At 44.4% G+C, this 14,533-nt stretch overlaps 2 protein-coding genes across 8 annotated transcripts in view; one reads left to right on the top strand and one right to left on the bottom strand.

The window, feature by feature from the left end:
* The first annotated feature begins 300 nt into the window (after window positions 1–300).
* On the top strand, window positions 301–7,697 carry LOC6737248 (ceramide transfer protein). Of its 2 annotated transcripts, XM_016169962.3 has the most exons (9): window positions 301–474; window positions 704–1,017; window positions 2,071–2,463; window positions 2,534–2,682; window positions 2,933–2,993; window positions 5,915–6,139; window positions 6,204–6,435; window positions 6,596–6,934; window positions 6,997–7,697. In XM_016169962.3, exons 2-9 carry the CDS (start codon window positions 739–741, stop codon window positions 7,122–7,124), a joined length of 1,806 nt encoding a protein of 601 aa, XP_016030960.1. In that variant the 5' UTR covers window positions 301–474; window positions 704–738; the 3' UTR covers window positions 7,125–7,697. The 2 variants fall into 2 exon arrangements, with proteins under 2 accessions (XP_016030960.1, XP_016030959.1); XM_016169961.2 differs by lacking the exons at window positions 301–474; window positions 704–1,017; window positions 2,071–2,463; window positions 2,534–2,682; window positions 2,933–2,993 and adding an exon at window positions 3,908–4,238.
* A 1-nt stretch (window position 7,698) lies between these two features.
* The window catches only part of LOC6737246 (Down syndrome cell adhesion molecule-like protein Dscam2), a 41,349-nt gene continuing 34,514 nt past the window's right edge, over window positions 7,699–14,533 (bottom strand). Inside the window, exons 22-33 of one of the 6 annotated variants that reach the window (XM_016171090.2) lie at window positions 13,756–14,271; window positions 13,285–13,431; window positions 12,655–12,807; window positions 12,294–12,388; window positions 11,010–12,060; window positions 10,802–10,948; window positions 10,532–10,736; window positions 10,402–10,480; window positions 10,256–10,328; window positions 9,820–9,969; window positions 9,542–9,710; window positions 7,699–9,471 (exon numbers count right to left, since the gene is read on the bottom strand). In XM_016171090.2, coding sequence (XP_016030957.1) covers window positions 9,324–9,471; window positions 9,542–9,710; window positions 9,820–9,969; window positions 10,256–10,328; window positions 10,402–10,480; window positions 10,532–10,736; window positions 10,802–10,948; window positions 11,010–12,060; window positions 12,294–12,388; window positions 12,655–12,807; window positions 13,285–13,431; window positions 13,756–14,271 — 2,933 coding nt within the window. In that variant the 3' untranslated portion in view covers window positions 7,699–9,323. Of the gene's footprint in view, window positions 9,488–9,541; window positions 9,711–9,819; window positions 9,970–10,255; window positions 10,329–10,401; window positions 10,737–10,801; window positions 10,949–11,009; window positions 12,061–12,293; window positions 12,389–12,654; window positions 12,808–13,284; window positions 13,432–13,755; window positions 14,272–14,533 lie in introns of all 6 variants that reach the window. The other 5 variants (XM_016171086.3, XM_016171082.3, XM_016171084.3 and 2 more) reach the window with 5 other exon arrangements.

Genomic DNA, 14,533 nt, shown 5'->3' with positions numbered 1-14,533 from the left:
CAACACTATCAGCAGTTACAAATCAAAGTTTAAAACCAAATTAAACTGGTTGCACTGGCATCTAGAGTTGGAAAAAACGTTTTTATTCAATACCATGTTTTTTGTGAAAGTAATATACTTAATTACGGTTATTAGCGCTGGGCTTGTAGTTATGTAATTACTTAACAAATTTCCTAACATTTTTGAGGGTAGATTTAAATTCAAAACATGTATTTATAAGATGGAGAAACAAAAACTAGCAAAAAGACACTATCGCCAACTATCGAAAGTAAGACATCGATAACTTAACGACTTATCGAAGGAACCGTCGGTCGCCAGGCCATCACTAGGACAGCTTTGTTTTGGTTTTGCAGCGAAAAAAACAGCAGCGTCGTGAGTTCTCTTCGTTTATTTACCAAGCCTCGCACAAACAAACCAGCGCATTACGTGTTGCACAGATGTTTGCGGATCGTCGAGGAAATCAATAAGCGAAAGGTGAGTGCTCCTGGGTGGGGGCCAGCTGCCGCTCCAGAACCGCGAAAAGGCGGTGCTGTGAGTCAGGCGATGTGATCGCTGATTGAATTGGATTATCACGATAGGAGCTCCCATCGAAGTGCCAGCCGGCATTGTAGTTGTTTACATTGCGCGGACGTGGCGCAATATACTTTTAATCTTCTGCGGCAACCTGCTGATTAAGATACCCCCGAACCGTTCCATTGTACAGATAACTTGGCAGTTGAGCTCCGGAGCTGGAAGAGGATGGACACGATCGCTGGGGAGTCGCAGGGAGCATCGCCGCCGTCGAGCAATGAGGCAGCGGCGGGATCCCAGTCCCAGAGCGATGTCTCCGAGGAGGAGGAGTATCTGGACAACAGTATCGAACTGAGGGGCTATCTCAGCAAGTGGACGAACTACATCTATGGATGGCAGCCGCGCTACATAGTCCTGAAGGATGGTACACTCTCATACTATAAATCCGAATCGGAGTCGGATTTCGGGTGCCGCGGAGCCATCAGCCTGACCAAGGCCACCATTAAGGTAGGACGCCCGAAAAGAGAGAGGGTGGGGCTGGGAGGTGGGAGCTGGGAGCTGGGAGCTCCTCCACCAAGTGCTTTCAATTGGACTAATAAAAAAGTAATGGGCGTGAGTGTGTGCGCATGTGTTTGCGACACATTAACCAACGATGACCACGACCTGAGGTCTCCGTTTCCATTCCCAAGCCAATACACCCATTCCCAATCCAATTCCGAGCGACGCAATCAATGCAGCGCAATCAATTAACGTTGGGCGACCAAAATAGACCAAAATTGAAGTCATCAATGTAAGTGGGGTGCCCCTCAGACCTAGGCGCTGCTAGAAGGCCTTCTGTTGACAGGAGGGCGTGTTGTGCTAGGAGGGTGTTTCGCCATGAGTATGTACTTATCTATTTATACTGTAGGAGCTGCCAAAAGCATATACACAATGCTGACTCACCAGAAGCGGCCCTTCCATCAATTCGCCTTGAGTTTGCAAACACTGATCTTATTCAAAGATATTGAAGCCTTTATTTAGTTCATAGAATTTTTCACAACAATCCAAATAATAATTATCACCGATTTAATCGATCATGAAATTTTGCATTCATTGGATTACTTTACAGTGAAACCAGCTCACTTGAAGTTTAAATTACTCATAATTGGATTTATTTGCAAGTGATTCATTTAAATTCGAATTCATTTTCACACATTTTTCTTATTGGGCGATAGTGTTTTGACTCAATCAGGTTCCACTGTAATTTCCATTTGCCAACAATAATCTTGTATTCGGGTGTTTTCCTTGTTGATTTCATGTTTACCACTGATTTGCGTTCCGCTATAATCAACCATTCAAAGTTAATTAGATTTTTTTTCGTCGAACTTATTGTATTTCGTTTTAATAACTGGCTTCTATTACCGGCATGAAATTCTAATTTAACCTTGGTTCAGTACATACATTGCATAGTTTTCCCATAAAAATAGCAATTAATGTAGTATCAAATATAAGTATGATAACCCGTTTATTTGTACCTATTTTGTGCCTTTTACTAAGTTCAAGTTTAATTTTCACTTGTAGGCCCATGAGTCCGACGAGCTGCGCTTCGATGTTGTAGTGAACAACCTAAATAATTGGTGCCTGCGAGCTGAGACCAGCGAGGACCGCATGCACTGGGTGGATGTGCTGCAGCTGTACAAGGCGGACTCCGGCAGCACGGACACGACTTCCTTGCGCCGTCATGGCAGCACCATGAGCCTGCAATCGAACACCATCTCGCTGACCAGCGGAGGAAGCCTGAAGAAGACGCAGCGCAACCTGCGTGAAAAAGTCGGCGAGCTGGAGACCTTTAAGGATATACTATTTGGACAGATCGAGACCCTGCAGCGATACTTTGACGCCTGCTCGGAGGTGAACAAAAACAATGCCCAACCATTGGACCTGGGCGACGGTCTGAAGTCCATCGATTTCAAGGTAAAGTAGTGCACTTATCGGGCCATTGGTATATGCACAATGTACTAAGTACAACACTCGATTTTCTCAGGGGGAATCCATCACGTTTCGGGCCACAACGTCCGGCGTGCTAACCACCCTGCAGCATTGCCTAGAAATCATCGCCGAGAGCGATGAGTCATGGAAACGGAAACTGGAGCGTGAAATAGATAAGCGTCGACGTTCTGAGGACCAGAGCAAGTAGGTTGACCTAGTCGGAATAGATTCCTACAAGAAGAAGCAATTTCAATTGCCTTTTTTGTATTTGCTTGAAAACCAAGTTTTCCGAATTCGCATACGTTTCATCAAAAGTATCATGATATTTCATGGTTTCATTTATTTATAAAAGGATTAATAATGTATTTAAATTTAATTTGTACATTCATTTCTGAAGCTGATTCATTTAAATGATTTTAAAGCTAAGTTAAAATCCGTTGTTTCTTCTTTGCAGAAAGCTCAAGGACGAAGTTGAGAAAATGAAGCGTTTATCGTATCCTGGCCCAGATTTCGAGGTGAGTCCAAGTTTACAGCTCTCGTAAAAGCAAAAGCGTAATCGCATTCACGGTCATTGCTGCTCAAATCGGGGCCAAACACGTTCCCACTGAAAATGCAAACAATCGCCGAACGAGTGGCGCGAAATTCGTATAAACGATTTGCGTGCGATTTGTCGGCGTCTTAAAATAAACCGCCTGATTCGACGTTGTGTCAGATATTTCATCATATGCAAGGAAAGTAGAACACGCTGGACTATTATTTAAGCATTTTCAATTCGACTATGGAATGCCAGTATTTGGTTCCGAATTTTGGCTGACACGAAGTTCCCGTGTTCGTTGTTAATCTGGAATTGGTCATGCAATATCGTTTTTCCGCTTACATTTGTTTGCCCATTCAATTCCATTTTAATGGCATATGTCCCCAATATCATTAGAAAAATGATGCACTCCTACGAATTGTAAGTGCTCACCTTGTTTGTTCTTCTTGGCTCGCTTACTTGGCGACTACTCAGGCTGAAAGACTGGGCGTCTAGACGGTTTCTTTAGGCCGGCTTGACAGATGGGCGTAGCTTAAGATCTACTTCGAGCCAATATTGCAGACATTAAGGTTGAATAACGATCCAACAGTTGGCTAGAATGCACTTTGTGCAACGGGTATATTAACTATTACGTCTTCAGTGATCTTCATATGAAGTCTAGTTAGAAAAGCACGAGTTAATTGAACAATTGATTAGTATTGGTATAACATTCTTAAAACATATACAATATTAGTAAACAATGGCGTAATTTGTTATACATTTACATGATTTTTCACCATACGTTCCAGCTTAGAGCATTCAATATCCGGCTCACTTTTTGAGCTGTGGCTTTTAGCCTGGCTTACGGCTGTCAGGTTTATGGCTTATGAGCTAGGCTGGTCAGTCGGCGGTTAGCGATCGAGTGGCCAACACGTAGCAATCATAAACAAATTTGCTAGGCAAACAACTCAAAACGAAACTGTTTCTTTTTCATATTGGTCGTGGCATTTAATTGAGTGTGCAGATTGTGAAATTTCTTGCGTTGCATTCAAAGAGCTATTATAAATAAGCAAGTGTACACAATTGTAGCAAATGCTAGTTCATGTTGCAAATATAAAAGCGCCGCACGCATCGCTGTACAAATATACAAATTTATAAAATTATAAACAACGTCAACGCGATGCCCTCGGCGCGATTTCTTTGGCGCTCCGGCGGATTTCAGAAGGGCAACGTTAAAAAAATAAAGGTACACTGAATAAAAATCATAAATAATTTACATAAAGGAGTGGGGGAATATATTTTTATAATATGTGTTTCGTATGGAAATATTTTAAGGCGTATAAACCATAAACGCTTCATTATATCTTCCAAATAAAATTTGTTGACACATTTAGTAATTTTGAATTATTGCTATGATAATAATGATATTTTTTCTTAGTGTAGGTAATGTTGCCTAAAATAAGTTTCATAAAATGTTGATGTTGGTTTTTCTAACCAAATTGGCCTCATTTGTGGGCCACCCACTCGCTGTTGAATGTTTGTAACTTTTGAAGTGCGGTGGCCAAAGAACCCCACGAATTGATTTATTATTATTAAATGCTAGAAATCCTTTCCATTGGAGCTTTTTGCTCTGCGCGCTTTTCGCTTTTTACTCTCAGTCGCCCGCTTTCTCCTGCTCTCTCTTTTGGCCTTCTCTCTGCTCCGCTCATCCTGGCCAAGTTGGCCAGTGCGTTTGGGCCACCAGCAACAGTTTGTTTTGTGTCCTTGTGCTCGACGGAAGGATTCGCCAGGACACAAGTTCGCTCGCTTTTCCTGCTTTCGCCAGCCACGCAAACCTCTCTCTCTCTCTCTTTGGCTCTCTTGTGGTGGGATTCCTGATTTTTTCCTGCTGAAAAGGAGCTTAATTTTTGCCGCCCGAAAACCTCTTTGCTTTTATTGGGTTCAACTGCAACTATTTGTGGAGGAGCCTGGTAAGAGGAGACATAACGACGCCACAGGAATAAGTACGCATATAGCCCATGACTTCATCGCTGGTCAGTTGCGAGTGCCACTTGGCCAAGATGATGATGCACTCGACTTCACGCCGCAGGGTGTATTTATTTCACCGCTTTTGGCTGCGCACATGTCTGCTTTAATTAATAAATATCAATTCAATTCCGCACAAATTCCATTCGAGGCATTTATTTTCCGCCGGTTGCCGTTCTGGGGATACACGCGCCAGTCGCAGACGTCAGAATGTGTACAGTGAACACTGGCTAGCACAGAATGGAGCAGACTTATAGCTTGCAGGGTCTCGAACTTTGAGCAGCCAAGCAAGGCTCTCAAGTATAATATTCTAAATATTTTCAAAAAAAAATCTCAGAATATATTGATTTTGTGTGTAAGTTAAAGTAGCAATTTCGAAATTCGAAACAGATTGTTAAGAGGAAAAGAAATAATATCGTTTGCAAATTGATCAACTTAATTAAATTTCGGCAGTATTATTGTGTAGCTTATTTGTGGTTTTTCCCCAAGAGATGCCACTGCTTTAATGGGATTCAGTACCAAGTACCAAGCCCCGTCTGGCGGTCTTCTGCTTTCGTATTCATGGCACAATGATGCGCCTTTGTGTCCATTATGCTCGCCCAATTACGCATGCCAGCCGACTACGAGAATCTCCGCCTGCCGACTAGTCAGGGTATGGAATGGGCGAAAAAACAACAGCATAAATTTGATTTTCTTGGGCCATTTGGCCGCACAAGTGTCGGCGATTAATTTATACAAAGCACGTTCCATTTCTTTCCAATTGGATTGAATGCGGTTTCGTCATTAAAATTAATTAGGCCGAACCTTCAAAGATGCTTTTGGGCTAAACTTGACTTAGTTTGCTCGATGCTAATGGAGATATATGTATAATATGACATTTCCCTTTCAATTTTGCAGGAGGGTCCACATTCCACATTGCCCGAGGATGAGTTCTTCGATGCGGTCGAAACGGGCCTGGACAAAATCGAGGAGGACATGCAGCTGCGCTTCAAGCTGAAGCTGCAGTCCCAGATCTCCCAGACACTGGTCAACGTTCCACACGAGGCGGTGGCCGAGGGCGAGGAGGCGCGCGAGGAGTTCGGCACGGGTGCGGAGGCCACCAGCCATGCCCTGTGGCCGGAGGTAAGACCGGAAATTGCCAATCTGGCCCCCTAACGACCAGCCAATAATTGGATTTATCCCGCAGATCGATCGCGTGTGCAAGGAGCAACTGCACTACGCACGCGAGGGCGTTGGCCAGGACGGCAATGGCTGGCAAATCTTTGCCGACGAGGGGGAGATCAAAATGTACAAACGCGAGGAGGAGGTCAACGGGCTGGTCATGGATCCCCTGAAGGCCTATCACACGGTGCAGGGCGTGACGGCGAGGGAAATGTGCCATTACTTCTTCATGCCCGAGTTCCGAAATGACTGGGAGAGTAAGTAATTGCATTAAAGTGGGTTTTCCCTTTATTTGTTTGGTTTAAAGCACGCTCAAAAGAAACAGTGGCATGCGCATAGATATTCATAACATAATTTTCAACAAACAACTCACCTGTTGCTGCTATCTAACTTGTTGCTTAAACTTTTTTTCTATAGCCACCTTGGAGGACTGCACAATCCTGGAAAAAATCTCGGCGGACACCCTGCTTTTCTTGCAAACCCATAAGCGGATATGGCCGGCGAGCCAGCGGGATGCGCAATTTTGGTCGCACATGCGCAAGATCACAGACAATCTGGAGCCGGGCGCACGGGACATGTGGGTGGTGTGCAACAACTCGACGGAGTACGCCAAGCAGGAGTCAAAGAATGGAAAGTGCGTACGGATCTTCCTGACCGTCATCCTGGCCTGCCAAACCCATTTGCCCGAGGGTTATGTGAAGGGACAGCCCCTAAATCGCAACGATCTAACCTGCAAAATAACCTACTGCTCTGTTGGTGAGTACCCTCGCTCTTGAGTTAAATGAACCCATTTAATTGGTGTGGTTTTCCATATTCAGTTAATCCTGGAGGCTGGGCGCCAGCGAGTGCTCTGAGAGCCGTGTACAAGCGCGAGTATCCCAAGTTTCTGAAGCGCTTTACGGGATACGTAATAGATCAGTGCAAGGACAAGCCGATCATGTTCTGATATTTGCCATAAGCAAGAAAGCAATCAAAACCAATCAAAGCTGAATCGTCTCACGTATTTGGCTCGAACTTTATCCTTAATAAGCCTCCAGTTTGTGGCCTCAACTATATTTTGAAAACTGTTTTGCTACTCCTTACTACAATTTTATTACCAATTCGTTGAGTTACACGACTTTGGTTCTTCTGTACAAGAGTGTTCTCCAAGCGAAATGTTAGAATCCCCTTTTGTATCTGCGCTAAGGCAACCAAGATATAGTGTAACCTATTTAGCCGTAAGTTATGTGTAAGTGAAACACAATCATTGTATAGATCTTAGTTCCAAAACTTTCTATCTGTAGTGTATATCTTTATGGAAATGCTTTAAATGCAACAATTGCAAGAATGATGAGAGGGATGCATAGCTACATATACGAAAGCTTTTCTTTTGGTGTGAATCTATATTGTATATCCGCATACGTACGAGACGAGTATATATATATTCCCATATTCCCGCCCAGAAACATCGGTTTTACTCAACTGTCAAGTGTAAATAAATGCGACTTACTGTTATCTCCGAATAAAAGATCGAACTTTACTTAGTTTTTTATCATATGTCATGTCATGTATTTGAAGTTTTCCATAGATTCCGCGAACTATTTTCAATGTACATAAATTGTGCTGTTTTAGAAGAATTTTCGTGTGTAATTTTACAACTTGCTTGTGTTTCTTTTTCTTTTTCTTAATCGCAATGTGCCAAAACACCTTTTTTCAAATGTACAACCGAGTACTGCAGTTGAAGTGTATTAAATGCTTACAATTTGCTTTCTTTTTTTTTTTTGTTTTTTTTCTGTGCAGTCTGAAAAGTTGCCTTGCCAAATGTGTTCTCGATTCTAATTAATTCGTTCAACTTCAACTTTATAAGTTTATCATCCACGACTGGAATTACGTTTACAATCTTTGGTTTTTCGCGTTAATGCATTTCATATGTGTGTACTTGTTGTGTCATATTGTCATGTAATTGGTTGCTTGGTTGTTGTTTGTCGTTGTAGTAGCTATTGGAAAATAGAGTTGATATATATGGATGTATATGTATATCGCGTGTCTATATGGTACAGGAGCAGTGTCTGTGTATCGGATGTGTATGCTATTTGGCAAATATTCGGCTATATCTGTGGGTATTGTTGGTATCGGGTCTAGTTTTGAGCGGTCGCTTAGTTTCGGCTTGTGGAAATGCATGCTGGTTTGGCTTTCGGTAATATCATCCTCTAACATTTAATACGTTCATATGCTCGGTTTTGTTTGTTGTATAATACGATTTTAGAAGTAATTGTATGACGCTTAGCTATGTACAACAGTTTCATAAACTATCCGAATGCATTCGTGTTATTGTATCCCCGTAAATTAATTTACTTTCATTTTTATTTATTTAAATAACTAGCTAACAGTTGTCAAGTATTCTGGTCGCAAACACTTACAAACTGATGCAAAACTTGAAAACTGGAAACAAACAATGCAGTTCAACGAAATGTCCATAATTCACTACAAATGCTAAGATTTTCGGCATTCTCTTCAATAATCGCCTGGCACGAAGGCCCTTCGTTTATAGTATTATTATGTGTTTATAGTACTATATGTTATCTGCTTTTGCCCGACATTTCACATCTGCGGCCTGCCGCAGTTCAGTTTATCATACATTAAATGCTTAAGTTAGGATCTATAACATTAATTTATTTATATTCCTCCATGTCTGCACTCGCCTCAACTTCTTAAAGTTTATCTCCATTACACTTACGCAGCTTTTCAAGTTTAACTAAGCATAATCAGTGTGTAAATAAGTCTTATGGTTTATTTCTCGCGCTGTATCCGTTCGATCGCAAAAACCGATGTTCGTTGAAAATCAAATTTGCCTCTAAATCTGTTTAATATTCGATTCATTCACTTATCTCCAACTGCCTCACTATCGTTTCCTTTTCGCTCTTTTGTAAATAGTTGAAATGCATTTCATTTACTGACTTTAGGTATGGATTTCAATTCATTTTCTTTTAGCTGGAAGTGGATTTCGTTCAAGTCTGTCGAAATTTCAATACAATTTCGAAATTGTCTCCTTGTTTTTGGGTGGATTTACAAACAAATTGTACAGTTTCGTTACGCGCGATTTCCGTTTATACATTCTTGCAGTTTAAGATTACGTTTAAAAATTAACTTCCTTAGTCCTGGTGGCCTAGACATTTATCTGGAAAGCCTCCCGGTGTAGTTTCTGATTGGCACGCATCCGTGGCGACGTCTGGGTCTTCGTCTTGTCGTTGGCATCCGAAAAACGAGCTGGTGGATTTATGTGGTCCTGATAGTTTGGTGGATAGTTGGATATGCTAAACGTACAGGGTTCTGATTACGTAAGTAGCGGCAATCGACACATGGCATTTTCACGAGATCACTTACCTAAAAGTAGTTTCTTCGTTGTGGCTCGAATAGCCACTGGAACTTCGCACGTGTCGCTTTCCGCTCGTTCCGGGCTTTCCGCCCTTCCGGGCGGCGAAGGGCGGCTTCGACTTCCGGGTCATGCTAGTGGGCGTGGTTTCCGAGGAGGACGAAGTCTCGTCCTGAGTATCTGTAAGTGCAAAGTACCCCATTACTAGCAGTAAACTACATTTCCATTATAATTCTAACTAGTAAGGATTCTAGAGAATGGTATCCAAGGTATTCCTCTGGAGACTTACCACGTTGTGCTCGATACTTGGCCGAGTTTAGAGCGCGCGCAGACACATCATTGTCGGACTCGGAGCCGAGTGTGTCATATTCTGTAATTGGGATGTGAAGCGTTAGGATTTTCCTAACTTCGGAATCTGTTGAACCTGGATTGTCCGATTCTAAAAAGTTTAGTACGGATTCGATGGATTTGTACGTTGTTTGTTGGTTTTTATCGAGATGATGTACGAATGTGGGTGGAGAAAAACGTTGAGAGCAATGAGAAAAATATGGGTTAAACCAAGGGCACGGGGATCGTTTGGATTGGCATCTGGATGGGATTGGATGGTATGGGGTGCAATTGTGACAAGCAATGATTCAATTTGGCTTACAGCTAGATGGAATGAGTGGATTGGCGGTAGGACTGGGTCTTGTACGAATGACAGGAGGGGTGAACGTTATAGCTACCTTGGCTCTCTGAATGAGGATCCCTGAGACGACCCACTTTTCGCCGCACCTTGGTGTACTCCGGTTCCTTGGACTAAATAAATGATATTTATTAACAAAAATATTTCTGGTATGATAGATCTCCTTCAGATTTTTATTGTACTTACGTGGTAGCTTTCCGGCTTGACATCGTGGTAGACAAAGGATCCGCGCACCGAGTGGTAGGGCCCACTGTAGACATTGCCGCTGTAGGAGCTCTCGCTATAAGTCTGTTTGTTCAGTTGAAAGGTTGCATACGGGCAGATGTCCTCGATGTACTCGTTTCCCTCCGCCTTGCCAAAGCTGCCGGAATCATTGGAGTTGGATCCCCGCGGAGCAGAGGTGCCCGGATTGCATCGCACGGCTAGGTACTGCTGGTCCCGATTCTGTTTGTTCTGCAGATTGGCCAGCGACGGCGACTCCGACATCGAGGAACTGGCCAGACGGGCCTGGCTGGCTAGCTCTGGATTTTGGGTTTAATTAAGGACCTTTAATTACATTTTTTATTTCCATTTAATGGTCACTTACTTCGCTTTCTGAGGAATAGAGCGGCACCAATCAAAGCCAGCAACATTAAAAGGGAAAAGCATATGGGCAGCAGTAGCTTGAAGTTGGCATAAAAGGGCAGGTCGCTCAGGTGGGATACAGGTGTGGAGTGGTCGTTGTTATAAATCACTAAAATGTATACAGGTTAATAGAATGTTTTCCCTGAGAAGAGCACGATTCTAGAACCTACCTCCTTGTGTAGACAGTGTGGTAAAGTTGTAGATGGCAGTGGTGGAGCCGGCATTATTGTGTGCCGTGACTTTCAGTTGATACTTTGTGCCGGGCACGAGATCGCTCACCGTGTATATCCTCTCAGTGGGCGGAATGTGATTGGACACCACTGCCCACGAGGATCGGCCATAAACCCTGGACTCGATCATGAAGTACAGGATGCCGCAGCCACCATCTCCCCAGGAATCCAGCCAGCAGGTGACGCTCGTTGAGTTGTTGGTGATCATCTGGGAGTGCTTTGGTTGCACGGGCGGATTTCCCTTCGTGTAGGAGTTGACTATGTCGCAGGGTAAGCCCGTTCCAATCTTATTGTAAGCGGTTATGTACAACTGGTAGCGAGTGCCACACCACAGGTTGGTCAGCAGGTGCGACGTGGTCTTCGAGTCCACCTGCAGCTCCTCCCAGTCCCCGTTGTCGCGCTTGTAATTGATCACATAACCCAGGATGGGACTACCACCGTGACTATTGTCCATCCATTCGAGGAGCAGACTGTCCGTGTAGGCGTTTATCACCGTGAGATTGGGCGCCTCTGGTGGCACCTTTACCACTATGTTGTACACGATCTCGTCCTTGCCCCAGGTGTTCTCCACACTGCAGGTGTAGTTGCCCGCATCACTCGCCTGGCATTCCTTCATGTAGAGCGTGCCATTCTTGGCTATCGTCTTGCGGGCACTCGTCTCCATATTGTGACCATCCTGCCGCCAAATGGTAACCGGAGCAGGTGCTCCCACCTTCCGGCACGGCAGCTCCAGATGCTCCTTCCAGGGCGTGACTATCCGCTGGCTGAAGGACACAATGCGGGCGGGCACCTTGTTGTTCGGCGGCACAGTTACGACCTGCGTCTTCTCGCCCTCACCCATCTTGGTGGAGGCAGTCAGCCAGAATTGGTACGTGGCCGACTCCTGGGTGCGCACCGTTTCGTGCATCTCCACGAAGGGACCTAGGAGGCGCTTGTGGGTGCCCTCCTCGCGTCCACCCTCCAGCATGGACATGTAGAAGGTGTAGCCGGTCTGAAAAATCACGGGTCGAGGGATAAAATTCATAAATTAAGGAATAAGTTTAATGCAGTTTCAGAGGATCCTGACCTTGCCAAATAATAATATAACTTAGATTACTTTGCAAATGCTTGCATAGATCCTGACAGGGCTGACCTTGTCCAGACTGCCCTCACCAATAATCCAATGATAATGTCCCCCCATATACTCCCCCCATATACTGGGGTGTATCCCAAAAATATACTCACAATGTCACCATTTGGCAGGTCGGGCGGCAGCCAGGATATTATGATTTTTGAGCTCGACGCGGGTATCGCCTTGATGGCCTGCGGGGCCGAGGGCACTGCATTCCACGATTGCGATTGCACAAATAAATGAACGTATATATGGTATATGAATAAATGTATATGTCAGCAGATGGGAGTGTGCATGGTGTTGCATGGAAATTGCCGGCGCGGCAACGACAACGAATCGAGGTGGCTGGCAAGGATTGGGGAATGGGCAGAGCAGGGCAGGGCTGGGCAGGATGGCGCGATGGGTACGATGGCTGGATGGGAATGGGGGGTGTGCCGCACCTCGTTTGCGTTCATTGAACCGAACGCCACTTACCATCCTCGTGGGTGCGGCAATAAAACGGTTTGGTTTTCATGCCATCGCCTACTTTGGTGTAAGCCAAAACCCAGACCGTGTAGTTGGTGTATTTGCGCAGATTCTCGATGGTGACGTATTGATTTGTTGACTTGACAACCTCCGGATCGGTTTCTGAGCACGTGTATCCGAGGCAGTGCAGCAGGAGCAGAAGCAGGAACAGGAACAGATGAAGCAGCAGCAGGCGGTAAGAGAAGGAGCAGGAGAGACGAGAACAATTAGCGCTGATTGGAAATATGAGGACCATGAAGTGGGCTAATTAATTGCCGAGTGCCATAAATTTCAAAAATAAGTTGGCCAAGGGGCGGTCGTTTTGGTCGATAGCATTCTGGTCACATTCCAGCGTGGTAATTGACCATCGCTGCCATCGTGGCATAAATGCAGTGGAATCCAAATGAAACTGCCGCAGTTTATTGCTGATGAGATGTTTAATTGCAAATTATGCATAATGGTAAGAAAACAACGAATTTCATCAAAATCATAATTTTTGTGAAAATTACACAAATATTAGCTCATTCCATTCCACAATGGCCTTTCAAATGCAAAAAGTAATAAGGTACTGTATCTGGGGTAATTTCGAGGCGAACTTACCGTACAGCTCGTCCACCGATATGTAAAACACCTTATAGCCCTTGATTTTTCCATTTTGGCCATCAATGTCCGGCGGTGACCAGGTGATATAGATCGAAGTGGAGCCCAGGACATCGCACTGCGGCGATTCAGGCGGCGATGAGGGAACTGTGTAAGAGGGAAAAATGTTTGTTAAACGATTTTCTTACACTAACAGAAATTTGTATGTTGATTGAGTTGTGCTGAGTCATTAAATTAAACCCTAAATTCTATCAGTTAGTCTTCTTTAAATAATAACGAGTTTTGAAGTTCAAGCACATGTTTTTTTTCTTGATTTTTCTGAGTGCATGCTGGGTCCCGATTGCCTCTCGAAGTCTGACTACAGGGCGCCCAGCCGTGGACCAGGTCAGAATTCGTGTACGGCCAATTAACAAAAGCAATCAATGTGAGCCCAACGTAACCCCACTGCCCCATCCCACCTCCAACACTCACCGTCCTCCATTGTTTGCACGGCAATCTCCTTGCTCGGTGGTCCGCTGCCCTGGCTCGTGTAGGCCTGCACAATCACGTGGTATTGGGTGAACTTGTTGAGATTGGCCAGCACCGTCTCGCCACCGAAATGGGAGCGCACCTCGACGGTTTTGAAGCTGAATCCCTGCGTGGGATTCACCTCCTTGTCCTCGGGCGTCAGCGACATCTGGTAGCCCACGTAGTAGCCGAGCAGTATGCCGTTCCAGTGATCCCGCTCCGGTGCATCCCAGGTTACGAAGATCTCCGTGGAGCTCTTGGGCTCAGCCCGCACGGCAAGTGGTGGACCCGAGGGCACCTCCTCCAGCGTGGTCACCTGCACCACCTCCGAGAACTCGGAGGCGCCCAGTTTGTTCTCCGCCGACATGCGGATGTGATAGGCCTTCGCCGGTCGCAGTTGCTGGATGTTGATCACGGTCTGGGCTCCGGCGATGGTGAGGTGCTCCGCATTCTGCCAAATGTCTGAGGGTGAAAAGAAATCTAATTATGTGTGTATTTTAATAGTCAGATGTCGGCAGAGAATAATTTATATTAATTGAGTCAATAATCAAATAAGCTGATTTGATTTTTCATCAACATATTTTTAACATATTTTTGATTTTAGTTCTTTTTTGTTTATTATTGATATTTTGTTATTTATAAAATTGTTAATTTGAGAATCCGTTAAACGAGGCGTATACGCAATGTTTTTCTCTGGAAATTACTAGGCGGATACGTGATATTTATATGTGGAGTGTAGATT

Source organism: Drosophila simulans, chromosome 3L (assembly GCF_016746395.2).
Source record: "Drosophila simulans strain w501 chromosome 3L, Prin_Dsim_3.1, whole genome shotgun sequence".
NCBI classification, from domain to species: Eukaryota; Metazoa; Arthropoda; class Insecta; order Diptera; family Drosophilidae; genus Drosophila; species Drosophila simulans.
Note: the sequence above shows the minus strand (reverse complement) of the source record. Positions and strands in the feature narration are given on the sequence as shown.

Excerpts from the sequence above, each read along its gene's own strand:
- LOC6737248 (XM_016169962.3), top strand. The coding sequence starts at position 739 with ATGGACACGATCGCTGGGGAGTCGCAGGGAGCATCGCCGCCGTCGAGC. Across the intron at positions 1,018-2,070 it reads TGACCAAGGCCACCATTAAG|GCCCATGAGTCCGACGAGCT; the intron begins GTAGGACGCCCG and ends TTTCACTTGTAG. Across the intron at positions 6,140-6,203 it reads GCCATGCCCTGTGGCCGGAG|ATCGATCGCGTGTGCAAGGA; the intron begins GTAAGACCGGAA and ends TTTATCCCGCAG.